This window comes from Chelonoidis abingdonii, chromosome 1 (assembly GCF_003597395.2).
Source record: "Chelonoidis abingdonii isolate Lonesome George chromosome 1, CheloAbing_2.0, whole genome shotgun sequence".
Lineage (NCBI taxonomy): Eukaryota > Metazoa > Chordata > Testudines > Testudinidae > Chelonoidis > Chelonoidis abingdonii.
In genome coordinates, this window is record NC_133769.1 from 202,194,393 (window position 1) to 202,210,120 (window position 15,728).

General features: G+C 44.5%; 1 protein-coding gene across 5 annotated transcripts in view; it reads left to right on the forward strand.

Moving 5' to 3' along the window:
- The window catches only part of SON (SON DNA and RNA binding protein), a 65,941-nt gene extending 51,365 nt beyond the window's left edge, over positions 1–14,576 (forward strand). For 2 of the 5 annotated variants that reach the window (XM_075073532.1, XM_075073528.1), the window contains exons 10-13: positions 528–675; positions 4,404–4,472; positions 4,580–4,695; positions 12,654–14,576. In XM_075073532.1, the coding sequence (XP_074929633.1) occupies positions 528–675; positions 4,404–4,472; positions 4,580–4,695; positions 12,654–12,812 (492 nt within the window). In that variant the 3' untranslated portion in view covers positions 12,813–14,576. Of the gene's footprint in view, positions 1–527; positions 676–4,403; positions 4,473–4,579; positions 4,696–12,653 lie in introns of those variants that run through there. The other 3 variants (XR_012657216.1, XR_012657224.1, XM_075073539.1) reach the window with 2 other exon arrangements.
- The last annotated feature ends 1,152 nt before the right edge of the window (positions 14,577–15,728 follow it).

The following is a 15,728-nucleotide window of genomic DNA, read 5'->3' on the forward strand; positions in this document are numbered from 1 at the left end:
TGTCTGCAACTGCTGCGTACTAAAGTGGGGAAGCATTATTCATATTTAAAATATGCCTAAAGTTTATTTGAATGTCATTACTATATTTCCTTGTATTTTGTTCAATAACTAGGTACACTTGGCACAAACGTTGCTAGTTAAACAATTAATACTGCCTCCTTTTACAAGATAAGAAGAGATACATTGGAACCAAAGTAATGTGTTAAAAAATAAACGTTGGTTATCATTTTATTACGTACACATGTTTGAAACAGGTCAATGTTTAAAATTGCCATTTTTGACTTAAAGGATCTCATTAAAATTTTCTTAATCTGTTTCTAGTTTGATATTTTGAACAAATTATGTGTCTAACTTGTACGTTGTGATCTCTGGATTATACAAGCCATGTAAATGTATGTAAAGTTAAGGTGTATTCACTTGAACTGATCAATGAAAGGTTGTTAGAAACATTTTTGGAAGCTCCCAGTTATTTTTTTTAAATCAAGTGCTAACTTTAGGACTTGTTTTACTTTTCTTTCTTTGGATAGGATCAGTTCTTAAGAGCAGCCCCTGTAACTGGAGGAATGGGAGCCCAGCTGATGAGAAAAATGGGCTGGAGAGAAGGAGAGGGACTAGGAAAAAACAGAGAAGGAACTGTGGAGCCTATCCTAGTGGATTTTAAGACAGATAGAAAAGGTAAACTCTTTCTTTAAACCTTTTAAACATTATAAAACTGATAATGGTTTTCTTTCTATTATAGCAAAGAACAGAACAATCTTAGTATGTGGAAATTATTTTCACTGTAATATGTATATTAATATTACAATAAAAATAGCCGTATTGATACTGGCCCCTTACGCCCCAGTCTACATGCATTTAGGCATGAGCTTAACTTTAAAGCCATAAATACTCGTATATAAGTCTATGGGGCTCCTCTTCCATTTAAAGTTAGACACGTGCATAAGCATGTCTGCAGGATCAGGATCCTGTTGTGGCTTAAATGCGCTGCTCACATTACACAATTGGGTATTTTGCATATATATGCAAACTCAACAGCATTTTTATTTTACAATGCATGGTGAGGTATGCTGTGATTCAGAAAGGAAGTTTTTAAGCACTTAAAGTTAAAATTTTTAAATGTGCTGCAAAATTCCAATTGACTTCAGTAGAGCCTGGATTTCATCTATATTGTTTCATAATGTGCACTGGTAAACCAGATTAACATTGGCTTGTAGTTTAAGTAGAAAACCAAATATTTACCAGTTGTTCCTTAACCTTTTTGAGCTTGTAATACATTACACAGGTCACATTTAAGCTTACAGACATTTAAAGCAGAGTTCATTCAATCATAGTTTCAGTCAGAAAAGAAACAAAGGACATAAACTCTGTAGGCCTGATTTCCATAGGAGCTGTCAAGTCAGTGAAAACTGTAGATGCTAAAAACCAGACCCTGACTGTCCACATAGAGATTTCCCAGTAGCGGAATGCTCTCCAAGTACCAATCACACACTGAAAATAAGGTGTTATAGTCAAGATTGTAAAAATTATCTGTGTGGAGTCAGGAAATGGAGACTCTGAGGAGTCTCACTCTTCTGTTTTACAAGTATAAGAATGAGTTCCTGTCTAAAGTTTATAGCTCCTTTAGCAGTCTACACAATGGCTTTATAACTGAGTGAAGAAACAGTCCAAAAATATAGAAAAGGAAGCCATGAAAACAAATATGAGTTTTACATATAAAGTGGCTTAACCTGCTTTGTACAACTATTCATTTATGTCAGACATCTTGCCAGATTGAAGCTAGAGAGAGAGTTTGGAGAAGAATTACTTGACAGATGTTCCAGGAAGAAAACTTCCTTGTTGAGCTGCAGCACAGCCTTTTCAGCAGCTCTGTCCTGTAAAGCTCTCATTGCCAATAGCAGCTCCTTGAGTTTTATGTGGGTAATGTCACAGGCAGCGGGGAAGAACTATATAGATCTATAGCTAAAGTAAAATTCCTTCAAGGTCATTTCTCTTTTTCTGAGCAGCCTGCAGAAAGGGGTTATCTGATAGGCTCACAACAATGATTGGGAGTACTAATCTTATTGAGTGGCTGGGGACCTCTGTGTGGTATCTGATAACATTTCTTACATCTGTAGAGTTTGATGTTCAATCCCAATGATTATTTATATAATCCTGAAGACCTGTACCAGGACCAGTGCCTTGTTGTGCTAAGCGCTGTACAGACAAATAGGCAGATATATTCACTGCCCCAAAGCGTGCACTGTTTAGCAAGATGGCCAGAGAGGTGGAGAAGAAGAGTACAGCATACAAGCAAAGTTATTAGCAAGACTGCTGGCATCCATCTTAGTGAGGAGAACCCTGACCATGCATGTTCCCTTTCTTGGTATAGGTTCACCGACAAATATTGATATCTTTGCAGTGATCCCTGGGTTGTTTTAATGTAATCTGTTTTTTCCTGTTTTGAGTTATAGCAGATAGACAATCCTTTCCAACAGGCTCCGTAAAAAAATCAAATCCAGATTGATAGGGAGACGTGCTAAAGTTTTGCCAAACCAACATGGGTGCCTAATGTTAAGATCATGTACACTATAAAGATGCAACTTGGGTTGTTAAAAATAGGTAGCTGAAGTTATTCTTGTACATGAGGAGGGCAATAAAGTGCATTGGAATGTACTGATGCTGCTATTTATAAAATGCCAAATCTATGCCAAGTGCTGTGCAAACCAGTATGAAGAAGATGGAAGGGAAGGGTTGAGGTCAGCCTTGACCAATGTGTGTGTACTGCTGAAAGCCAGACTGGAACTTTATCTAGAAAGGATTAATGTTCTGGCTAGAAAATTTAAATGGACAAAGTAATTTTCTTCCCTTCTTATAAAAGAAAACAATTTTTGAAATCTTGTCTAAAGTTATTCGAAAATAGTAAGTGTTTTGACTTCTGGGAACATACATCCAGGGACAGTCAATTAACTTTGTACAGTAAAAGCTATTTTGGGAAACCGCAGCGAAGTGTGAATCCAGAGCTTGCCAGCCTTTCCCTTGACTCTGCACCAGACCCAGCTAGTCTCAGGCAGGGCCTGAACAGCTTCCAGGCCTGCAGCCACTAAGCTACTCTTTTGCTCTGTTGGCTGCCATTAAGCTGTGAGAGCTCCCTTCTCACAGCTGAATGGTGTAAAAACACACTGCTTCAGTTAACAGTGGAAAGCAGAACATCTTCCCAGTAGTTGGTGCAGAGCCATACCTCTCAAGCTGCCAGATGTGAAACATAATGTGCTATAGGATCCCTCCCTTCACTGTAACCTCAGTTTTGTAATTATTTCTTATGTAAATAATTTTCAACAAGAAAAAGGAAGAAGCATCAGAGTTATTTGAATTTGGAGGTAACTTTAGGGCCATAATCCCTTAAAATAAACTATGTTTGAAGTTCTGAGGGTGAAGGCGTGGTGGTAATGAGGAGGTGAGTTTAATTTAAAAAAATAAAATAAAAGTCCCCTTTACTCCCTTCATTCCCCAAAGCCAGGAGAGGAATCAAGTGAAAGTAAGAAACAAGAAAAATAAAAAGAGAGGATTGAAGGAGAAGAAGTTCAGAGCAATTGTCGTTCAAATGTTTTATTTTTACATGTATTTAAAAGTGTCACTCGAGGGAGTAAAGGCCTTTTTGAAATTAATGAGGGTAAAATGTTTTATTAAAGGAAAATAGTGGGTCACCACACACACTTCCTTATGCTATAGGCAGATTGGTTGTTTTATTTTATCCTTTAAAATCTTGGGATTGGAAGGTTGGAGTGGAAGACATGCCTCATGAGAGGATGTCTTGTACAAAGTAATTAACAGAATGAGAGTTTGATAGCTGCTGCCTCAGAACTATACAGAATGTGTTTTTTTAATCACCTACTTATTTTTTCCTTCCTCCTGAGAACAGACAATTGCAGCAGGTTAGGTTTTCCATGACTTTCAATGGGTGGGACCTGTGCTTCTACATCACTTAAGCAATTTTGATAATCCTACCCTTTATTTCTGCTATAGGCTTGGTCTGTACTGAAAAATTATATCAGCTTTGCTCTGTCAGTTAGAGGTTTGGAAAAAAAATCACACTTCTGATTGACAAAGCTACACTGACAAAACCCCATTGTAGATGCAGCTTTATCAACAGATGAATGCTTCTGTCAAGGTAGCTAATGTCATTCAGGGAAGTGGTGTTCCTGCACTGACAGAAAAACTCCTTCTGCAGTGTAAACTGCATCTGCACTGGGGCCTATACCAGCATAGTCTCTATAATGTAGACACAGTCATAGACAATGCTTAAGGCTAAGATTTTGTCATTTTTATTTTTAATAAAAGGCACAGGTCATGGGCTTAATGCAAAAATCATGTTTATAGCAGTAGAAAGTAATACAAGATATAAACATGGTCCATATTTTGTTTAGGCCTTGTTGCAGTGGGAGAAAAGACACAAAAGAGATCGGGACATTTTAGTGTAATGAAGGATCTTTCAGGTAAGGCCTTCTTTTTTTAAACCCCTTTAAAATATCTAATTTAAGGTAACTTGTTTAGGAGTGACATTGGAATTAATATAGAAATGAAATATGTTGATATATTTAAGGTAAACATCCAGTTTCTGCATTGATGGAGATATGTAATAAAAGAAGATGGTCACCACCTGTATTCGTATTGGTGGATGATAGTGGGCCTGATCATCGCAAACATTTTATCTTCAAGGTAAGCTTGAATTCCCTTTTCTGACATGTCTAGTACTCGGTTAGAAGTGAGAAATCTAGTATTCTTCGAGTGCTTGCTCATATCGATTCCAATTAGGTGTGCGCGTGCCATGTGCACATTTGTCGGAAGATTTTTACCCTAGCAACATTTGGTGGGTCGGCGTGGCGCCCCCTGGCGTGGCGCCGTTATGGCACCGAGTATATACCCCTGCCGACCCATCCGCTCCTCAGTTCCTTCTTACCACCCGTGTTGGTTGTTGGAACAATGGAGCGCGGCTCAGCTGATCTCCACCTCCCTAGCTATTCACTCGTTCTAATACTTATTGTGTATATAGTTTATTCTCTATAGTTCTAGTTAATACTTCTAATACTTTTTTATAAACGTAGTTAGTGTATATAGTTCAGAGGGTTGGGGATTAGCCCTTTCCCTCACCCGGTGCCCAGGCCCATGCCTGGCTCACCAGGTTTCAAACCGGGCTCAGCTTGACGCAGGCTGATGCCCACAGGAGACCCTCATGACTCCTGTCTCAAGTGCTTGGGGGAATCCCGCCTCACAGACACGTGCCGGATCTGCAAATCCTTTAAGCTGAGGAAAAAAAAGGAGCGGGACTTTTGCCTCAAGCAGCTCCTAATGGAGGCAGCCCTCACTCCTCCACCTTCGGCCTGGGTGCCGGTCAGTCCGCACTGGGGAGAAGTGCCTCGTTGGCACCGGAGTGCGCCAGCACCACGAAGACATCTCGGCACCAACCGGCACCGGCCCAGAAACCTGCCCGGCACCGCTCCCTCTCCCTCTCCCCATGAGCCAAGAAGCTGAAAGCTCCTGCGGCTTCACTATTTGCACCGCAGTCTGAGCAGCAGCCTAAGTTGAGCCGCGCGGCACCGATAATCTCAGCACCGTTGATTCCGGCCTCGCAAGGGCCATCGAGTCTGGTGCCTGACAGCTCCCCGGCGCATGCCTCGGTAGAGCTCATTGTTCCCACCACGCCAGAGACATTTTCTACGGCGAGGGAACTGATTGCATTAATGGAGCCCACCCTGCCTCAACCCTGGGTTATTCAATCAACAGGCAAGCCTACCATGGTAAGACCGTCCTCAGTTGGCACTGTCGAGAGGCACCACTCAAGATCGAGGTCCCGCCAGTGTTCTCGATCTCAGCACCGATCCCGACGCCACTCGCAATCCCGGTACCGATCTCCTTCTTGGTACCGGTCGTACTCGCGGCACCACTCGAGGTCCAGCTCCTGGCACCGTTCCCGCCGCAGCCGCTCTCATCATAGAGCTTCAAGATCCCGATCAACCTCCCGGCACCGTGCCGGTCGCGGGTCCTGGTCCTACTCCCGGTACTGGTACGGCCCGGTACCACACTCAGGTGTGGCACGGAGAACAGTTTGCTGGACGCAGAGCTCCTCCCCAAGTGGTCTCTGCCCCGCCATGGCCATTGTGGCATGCGTCTGTCTCATCGCATGCCGATAGTGCCTCCTACGGGGATTCGGACGTACACAGTCGAGTTCTACATGAGGCTCCAGGTCCAGACCAAGGTCCTCAACAGTGGTCCTTTTGGACGCCTTGGGCATATCACCAGGCCAGGTGAACCCACGGTACCATCATGCTCCACCCCGTCGGAACATCGCGCACCGGAGGCCACTGTTAGCCGCCCCCCTCCAGTGGGTACAGACGGCTCTCCTTTGGCACCAGACCCTCAGGTCCTCCCAGACCCTGACGTGTCTCCTGACCACGAGTCCATACATGAGCCACTCGTCCCTGGTCTGTCATCTTCCTCTTCCCCAGATGAGGCGGTAGCTGGGATATCCCCATCGGGTCCGCCCCCTATTGACCTCTGAGCCCACCAGGACCTTCTGAGGCGAGTTGCCTTAAATATCAATCTACAGGTAGAGGAAATCCTGGAGGCTGAAAATCCTGTGATAGACAGACATCCCGTCGGCGGATGCGCCAACTCGTGTGGCTTTACCATTTATCTGCTCCATACAAGCCAAAGCGGACACCATCTGGCAATCCCTGGCATCTATCCCTCCCACGACCAGAGGGGTGGAACGAAAGTACATGGTATCCTCCAAGGGGTATAAGTACTTATATACCTACCCTCCCCCATGCTCTCTGGTGGTCCAATCTGTGAATGAGCGGGAATGCCATGGCCAGCAAACCCCCGCCCCAAAATAAAGGGAGGCTAGACGTATGGACCTGTTGGTACGTAAAGTCTACTCTGCAGGGGGCCTCCAACTCAGGGTGGCAAACCAACAGGCCCTGCTTAGCAGATATAATTATAATACCTGGCAGGCGGTGGGCACGTTCACTGAACTGGTCCACAGGACTCCCACCAGGAATTCCAGGCCCTTCTGGAGGAAGGAAAGAAAGTTGCATGGACCTCCCTCCAGGCCTCACATGACGCTTCTGATTCGGCAGCCAGAACTGTGGCTTCCGGCATCACAATGAGACGGATATTGTGGCTGCAAGTGTCAGGCCTACCTCCTGAACTGCAGCACACCATCCAAGACCTGCCATTTGAAGGCCAGGGCCTCTTCTCTCAGAAAACGGACTCTAGGCTGCAGAGTCTCACGGACAATCGGGTGATAATGTGTTCCCTCGGGATGCATACCCCACAGACCCAGCGAAGGTCCTTCCATAGCCAGCCTCAGCACCCTTACCCCCCACCCAGGCCACAACAAGATTTTGGCAGAAGGCGCGGTCGTGGTAACTGCAGACGGCAGTCTGGACCCCAAGGGGGCCACAATAATGGTCCTGCCAAACCAACGACGGGCCCCAAACCGAACTTTTGAAGGTGCGCCTGAGAGCAAAGCACCAGTCCTTCCCCAGGATCCTTTTCAGTTTTGCAGTCGCCTTTCCTCCTTCCTCCCTGCATGGACCCAGTTAACCTCAGATCGTTGGGTCCTACGCACGGTAGAATTTTGATACCACCTCCAATTCATTTCGCCCCCTCCCTCCCACCCCCCTTCCCCGTCCCTCTTCAGGGACCCCTCTCACGAGCAATTCCTCTGGCAAGAGGTTCAAACGCTCCTCTCGATTGGAGCTATAGAGGAGGTACTGGAGGAATTAAGGGGCAAGGGTTTTTATTTCCGATATTTCCTAATCCCCAAGGCAAAAGGAGGCCTCCGGCCTATCCTGGACCTGCGAGGACTCAACATGTTCATCAAAAAGTTGAAGTTCCACATGGTATCCCTGGGGACCATCATCCCATCCCTGGATCCCCGAGACTGGTACGCTGCTCTCGACATGAAGGACGCATATTTCCACATCGCCATTTACCCTCCGCACAGACGGTACCTACGGTTTATGGTGAACCGCCAACATTTTCAATTTGCGGTCCTTCCGTTTGGCCTCTCTACAGCCCCTCACGTGTTCACGAAGTGTATGGCTGTAGTGGCCGCCTCCCTCCGTCGTCATCGAATAAATGTCTTTCCTTACCTAGATGACTGGCTTATTCAAGGGACCTCCGAGGCCCAAGTCACCAGGCACGTGGGCATCGTCAAGGACCTATTCAGCCGATTAGGCCTGATGATCAATCTAGAAAAATCTACTCTAGTGCCCACACAAAGAATAGAGTTTATTGGGGCCATTCTAGACTCCAAACTCGCAAGAGCCTGCTTACCACTACCCCAATTTCAGGCCATAGTTTCAATTTTAAAAAGCCTCCAAGGCTTTCCGACGACCTTGGCTCGCAACTGTCTCAGCTTCCTCGGTCACATGGCCGCATGCACCTTTGTAACCAAACACGCCTGCATCCCCTCCAAACCTGGCGCACCTCAGTTTACTGCCCAGGCAGAGATGCCGTAGACATGGTGCTCACCATTCCTCAGAGCATTCTACACTCCCTCGACTGGTGGCTAGCACCCTCCCTGGTGTATGCAGGGATGCCGTTCCATCCGATGCAGCCCTCAGTGTCCCTAACGACAGACACGTCATCTCTCGGCTGGGGGGCTCACCTAGGCCATCTTCGCACGCAAGGCCTCTGCTCATCTCGAGAGCTGGCGCTGCACATAAACGTCCGAGAGCTGAGAGCAGTCCGCCTGGCGTGTCAGGCGTTCCAGCAACATCTGCAGGGTTGTTGTGTTTCAGTGCTTACGGACAACACAACGGCGATGCGCTACATAAACAAGCAGAGAGGGACTCAATCCTCCCCCCTTTGTCAGGAGGCAATCCAACTGTGGGAATTTTGCATAGCCCACTCAATAGACCTTGTGGCGTCTTTTCTCCCAGGGGTTCGGAACACTCTGGCAGATCAGCTCAGCAGATCTTTTCTGTCTCATGAGTGGTCAATTCGTCCGGACATTATACATTCTGTTTTCCGGAAGTGGGGCTTTCCCTACATAGACCTCTTTGCTTCTCGCGAGAACAGGAAATGCCAGAGGTTCTGCTCCTTCCAAGGTCTCGCCCCGGGCTCGATATCGGATGCCTTCCTAATCCCATGGAAGAGCCAGTTGCTTTATGCCTTTCCACCCTTCCCACTGGTGCACAAGGTTCTCCTAAAGCTCTGCAGGGACATGGCTCGCCTGATCCTGGTCACCCCTGCGTGGCCCCGACAACTCTGGTACACCACGTTGCTCGACCTCTCGATAGTCGACCCAGTCTCCCTGCCTCTTCATCAAGATCTTATAACTCAGGACCACGGCAGGCTTCACCACCCAGACCTGCAATCCCTTCATCTCACAGCGTGGCTGCTGCATGGTTAACCTAATCGGAGTTACGCTGCTCTGCCCCAGTGCAAGAAGTTCTCCTGGGTAGCAGAAAACCTTCCACTCGGTCTACATACTTGGCCAAGTGGAAGCATTTTTCCTGCTGGTGTCAAACACTGAATGCCACACCCACAGAGGTTCCCATCCCCACTATACTGGACTACCTCTGGTATCTTAAACAGCAAGGTCTTGCTACCGCTTCATTGCGAGTGCACTTGGCGGCTATTTCTACTTTCCACCCAGGAGAAGGTAGTCACTCTGTCTTCTTCCACCCTATGGTTTCGAGGTTCCTCAAGGGTCTGGAGTGTCTATACTCCCTAGTACGCCGCCCCGCTCCTTTCTGGGACCTCAGCCTGGTACTAACGAGGCTTACGTCTCCTCCATTCGAACCATTGGCAACCTGCTCGCTCCTATATCTGTCGTGGAAAACAGCCTTCCTTGTAGCCATCACGTTGGCTAGAAAAGTCTCTGAACTTCGGGCTCTGATGGTGGACCCACCGTATATGGTGTTCCACAAAGACAAGGTGCAGTTGCGTCCACATCCAGCGTTCCTCCCCAGAATAGTTTCGGCCTTCCATCTCAATCAAGTCATGTTCCTCCCGGTCTTCTTTCCCAAACTGCTTGCATCCCGTCGGGAGCAGCAGTTGCACTCCCTCGACGTCCGTAGGGCGCTCGCCTTTTACATTGACCGGACGAAGCCCTTCCGCAAAACGCCCCAACTCTTCGTTGCAGTGGCAGACCGGATGAAAGGCCTACCCATCTCTTCTCAGAGGATTTCGTCCTGGGTAACTGCGTGCATCCGTACTTGCTATGATCTAGCTCATATTTCTCTGGGTCATATTACCGCACGTTCTACCAGGGCTCAGGCCTCGTTGGCCGCCTTCATATCCAGGAGATATGTCGAGCAGCTACTCGGTCTTCAGTGCACTTGCACACCTTTGCTTCCCATTATGGTTCTTGGTGCAACAAGACAGAATGAATGCAGCCTTCGGCTAGCGGGTTCTGCATTCTGCAGTAGCTCATCCGACCCCACCGCCTAGTAAGGCTTGGATATTCACCTATTTGGAATCGATTGACAGCACTCGAGAAGAAATAGAAACATTACTCACCTTGTGTAACTGTTGTTCTTCGAGATTGTGCTTGCCTCTATCCATTCCAAACCCGCCCTCCCTTCCCCTCTGTCGGAGTAGCGCGGCTGTAAAGAAGGAACTGAAGAGCGGATGGGGTCGGAACAGTGGATATGTACTCTGTGTCATAATGGCCGCCACTTGCAACATGGGGAATTGCCGAGATAAGGCCGACCACCGCAGTGTGCTAGCCGGTAAATAAATCTTCCGACGAACGTGCACGCGGCGCGCGCACACCTAACTGGAATGGATATGAGCAACACATCTCGAAGAACAAGTCACAAAGGTGAGTAACCGTCTTTTATTTCATTTTTTTGTATTCTAGTAGTGCCCCCAGTGTGCTGGGCACGGTCCAAACACCCAGGAATACAAAGTCCTTATTCCAAAGAGCTTACAGTGTAACCCCAGAACCTGCAAACACTTATGCACATTTGTAACTATGAAGAGGCCAGAAGCCATTCTTCCCACTAGTCATTTGAATGAGTTAAAACAATTTGGGGTCAAATCCTACCTGCCATAGTCCCATGAATAAGCTTTAGTGGAACGTCCCTTGTGAATAAATTGAGCAGGATTTAACCCTTTTTTTATTCTTTAGTCAGTTTAGTCCAGCTTACTCTCTTTCCACATGAATCTTGCATTAATGTTTGCCACTGGAAATGACCACTCTTCTGCTAAAGAACTGACAGAGAAATAGATCACAAAAATGTATTAGTGACTTTTCCCCTTCGCTGGGAGAAAAATTCTCAAGCATTGTGGAAAAGATCACTGCAGTTTTACAGGAGTCTAGGCCATAACATCTTGTCCTATACTTAATTTCAAATGTTTGCATATAGAAAGAATAAATTCAGGCATACACTTTTTCTGCCTTAATGGTAGTTTCTTACCAAACCAGCAGCCCACAACTGCCTGGACGGGCTGAAGGGATAAAGACAGTCGCTCAGCTACTATTAGGTTCCCACCTTAGTCTTAATGTATTTAATAAAGGTCTATTAAATACATTAACTAGCAACCTAACTTGCTTTGGAGCAGGGACTGGTTGTACAGTGCCTAGTACAATTGCACCCTATTCTTAGTTGTTCCTCAGGTACTACTGTAATAAACACGATTAATAATAGACATCAAATACTCATCCTCTTTGAGGCAAGCGTTTCCGTTCTGTATTGCGAGGGAGCTTCTGAGTCCTTTTCAAAGGTAGGCTCAAGTAGCGTTGGCTGATACGATGGTAAAAACACCAGAGCCCTGTGAGTGCAACAGCTTTCACTGGTGGAGCTGTAATAGTGCTAAATTACAACAGAAGTTTGCTATGTAGAATCCCATTTGCTGTTGGAGATGCAGCCACAGTGTACCTGGTATAACATGCTCTGCACAAAGGGGTGAGGGGAGAGTTAGGTGGGGCAGGGTTTTTTAAAATACTTGGATCTTTGCATGGCATGTAGTTGTTGCCATGTCAGTCCCAAGATATTAGAGAGAGAAGGTAGGTGAGGTCATATTTTTTTAGACCTGAAGAGCTCTCACCAACAGAAGTTGGTCCAATAAAAGGTATTGACATTTTCCTAATATGTTGTCTATCAATATCTTGTATATTTAGATTATAAGCTCTTTTGGGCAGGAACTCTTATTTTGTATTTGCAGTGAGGCTCTGATCCTGAGTGTGGCCTTGGTGTTACTAGAACATAAATATGAATAATTTACTACGTCTGAACTATACCCATATCTAAAATGAGACGGAAAGGGAAGTGAAGACACAATTTCAAGATGCAAAGTGTGCCACCATGAGAGAAAAATGTAGAGAATGGGGGAAACTTAGTGAGTGTTTTTGTACTTTGAATAATAGTGAAGAGCTCATGAATTGATGTTTTTGAGGAATATTAATTTCCTCAGCCTCAGTGCAACCCCATAGTTTGTGCTTGCTTGTCTTTTAGCATTTAAATCTAATGGAGGAGTTCATAAATATAATAGAGACTTGAGTCAGGATATGCATACATGTTGCGGGTAGATTTTGCCTACCCTTAATAGAAAGTTTGCATATCACTCTTTCTGGCTCTTAAACAAACTTTTCCAGTACTAGTAACAAACAGCTGGTTAAATCTCTTATTGTATTGTATATTTTTTTTCTCTAACAGGTGATGGTCAATGGGCATGAATACAGGCCTAGCTTTCCCAGCCTTAATAAGAAGCATGCTAAAGCCACAGCAGCAACTGCGGCTCTCCAAGCGATGGGACTTGTACCAAAGGAGAGCATGCCCAATGCCACTATCTTCAGGAGTGCCTCACACCGCTAGATATTGTTTTTTATATTGACATTATTTCAGATAATTTTATTCTGCACAAGAAAGGTTTTTCCCCGTTTCATGTTGTAAATACATTGGTGATTCCCACATTGTAAAAACTGTACAGACACCTTCAGGATTTTCTTTTGTACCATCAAAAATGTATTTAAATCATACTTAGTTTTTGGTATGTTTATATTGTTTACGTTAGTGATGTAATTATTCCTTAAATGACTAAATTCAACAGGCAGACTCTGGAGGGCATCAGTAATCTAAACCCTTGTTTTAAAATTCACGCAGTTTCTCTTCAATATGGAATGTTAACAGTTTCATACTCTTTTGTACTATAATGCAGTGTCCCCTGGTCTTGGTAAAGCTACTGTTGTAGTACTTTTGCCTATAGCCAGAACAAGGCTGCACAGCTTATCATAGTCTAGAAAAAGGCTGGTATGTACTGCTGGACAGATACTGGGCCAGTAATGTTACCCCCTCCAAGGAGGTAGGTAAATTGTGGCACTGTTGTACAATGCTAACATTACCACTTCTGTCTTGTTTGGGGTTTAAGTCAATGGTGTACTGCAACTGGCCATATTGCTTATCTTTTAAAACTAAAAAGAATAGGCAAATGACCTCGCTTAAATGGGAGGGAAGAAAGTCCAGCGGTGAAATTGATGAGAATTGCAGTGTAAAAGCATCTCTCCCCTGCATGTTCTGGTAAGGAGATATGAAATTGTCTATTCCAATCTCAAATTAACACACTGCCTGATGTTGATTGTATGAATTTGTGGTTAATGTGAATTTTAAACTATAACAAATCTACAACTGGATGGGGGGGGGGGGGAGGAGGTAGAATGATGCTTCAATTGTTGTACCCAGCTCAGTCAATAAAGCCGCACAAGTTCATAATCTTAATCATTGGTCAGTGAACAGTAATTAAGATCTGTGCCAAAGCAGTAATTTAGAGAGTATGTATCAGGGGGGCAGCAATAGTGAAATGTTTTCAGTTGTTTATAAAGTTACCAAGCTAATTTTGGCCTCATGTTTTCTGTGCTTGTACACATCACAGAATGAGGGTTTTGTTTTGTTTTGATTCAAAGTTTTGGCAGTTCTTGATAATGAAAGTAGGTGGGGAAAATAGGCAGTCTGTTTCTCTTTTTAAAAATACCTCTAACTTGGTGATAGTAGGGGGTTTGCAAATTTGCAGTGGGGGAAAATAGTTCTCATGTCATACTTTGAGTTATAAATCTTAGAAAATGGCCACTTGTGCATGCCTCGTAGTTTGTGTGCTTAGTTATTTCTTAAAAAAAATTTCCCCCCTCAAAGCTTGTATCCTGTCAACTGCACACAAGTCCACAAATTCACAGAGACATCATGGAGCTCCTCTTATGCATCAAGCTGTCCTTTGGCTTGAGGGGAAGGAGCTTTGCATTAAGAGCCAGAAGATGAATTCTAGTCCCATTTCTTCCACTGATTAATGTCAATTCTTTATCCTTTGCACCCTTTTTTATTGAACTTACCAGTGTCCCATTTTATAGATAGTGACTGAAGGCCAGAGGTGTAGTATAAAGTCACTGTTGTCAAAGCTGGGAATAGAACCTAGCTATCTAATAGGGCAGATGAGTTCCATCCTTCCTTGTCTGTCAGCAAAATATATAAAATCTGTGTGCTTTGCTAGGCTATTTGTGAATTGGGACTATTCCTCCATGACCATCTGTACAAAGGGCATTGACAAATACTATAAAGCACTGTTTAAAAATAAAGTAGCATGCAAGAGTCCTCTCTGTCCCCTGCTCTATCAATCAGTTCACACTTCCAACCCAGAAGCCATATATCCAGTACTCTACTGCCCTCTAAAAATAGTGGCACAGAGTTGTTGCTTTTTAAAAACTCTAGTTGAAAAATAAAACACACTGTGTTCAAAGACCATTGATGTTGTAAAGTGAGGCACTTAAATAGGAAATTCTTGAATTAAAGATGCACAAGTAAACTTAATTACCTAATCATGCTTCCTCCTTTCCCATCAGGCCCCTGACCTCATTAAGTGAATGAAGCTGTTTGGGCCCCTGCTTCATTTGCTGCAGAAGTTAGGTCTGTAGTGAAAGTAGCCTGGAAGATTGTGGGAGGTGGCCACTAACTGCATGTTCATGTTTGTCTAGTTGTCCACTTGATACTCATAAGGGAGTTTTCAGAAGTGCTCAGCACTGTTCCAGCTGTAGTCAATTAGAGCTGTGGATATACAATACCTGTGAAAAATCATGCCCTAGTTCAGGAGGATGAGCATCAGTTGACTCCAAGATGATTTTCACACCAAGCAGGGCTAGAAATGGTTCAGTGAAAACCTGTACTCTACTCTACTCTAATGTGCAAAGGAACACTCCAGTATAAGAGTATTCAAACTCAGAAGCCACAACTCTATCCTTTTTGCCCAACGCAGAAAGCGAACTTTTTCACAAGAGCTGGTTTAGGTTAAATACTTAAAGAAATAAGGTTACAGTAGAAAGCACTGCAAAAGTAGATACTAGAATGAAGGTAACCTGTGCAAGATTAGTCCTGCTTAAAGGTGGAGAAATCAATATAGATGAAGCAAATCCTTGACACTCCTGATTTTAAAGTTTAAAACCTCTGCTTGTTTTAACAATCTTTTTAAGCATTTATGCATAAAATGCCAAAAAGCATTATCACCTCTTTTAAAGTAACTTTCAACAAATTAAACTACTGTAGTTTTAAAGTCATACATAGAGGCCTGTGCCTGAAATGCATCCCATTTGTTTAACTCATTTTACCATCAAATTGGCTCATCTAAGTAGCACAGTAAGCAAAGGAGGACACTTTATTAGAATTAAAGATTAGTGATGGGAGTAGAGTGGTAGACCACACCAGCCTAGGTGGGTTGAGGTAACAGTTACACAAAGCTAAAAATCCAAGAGC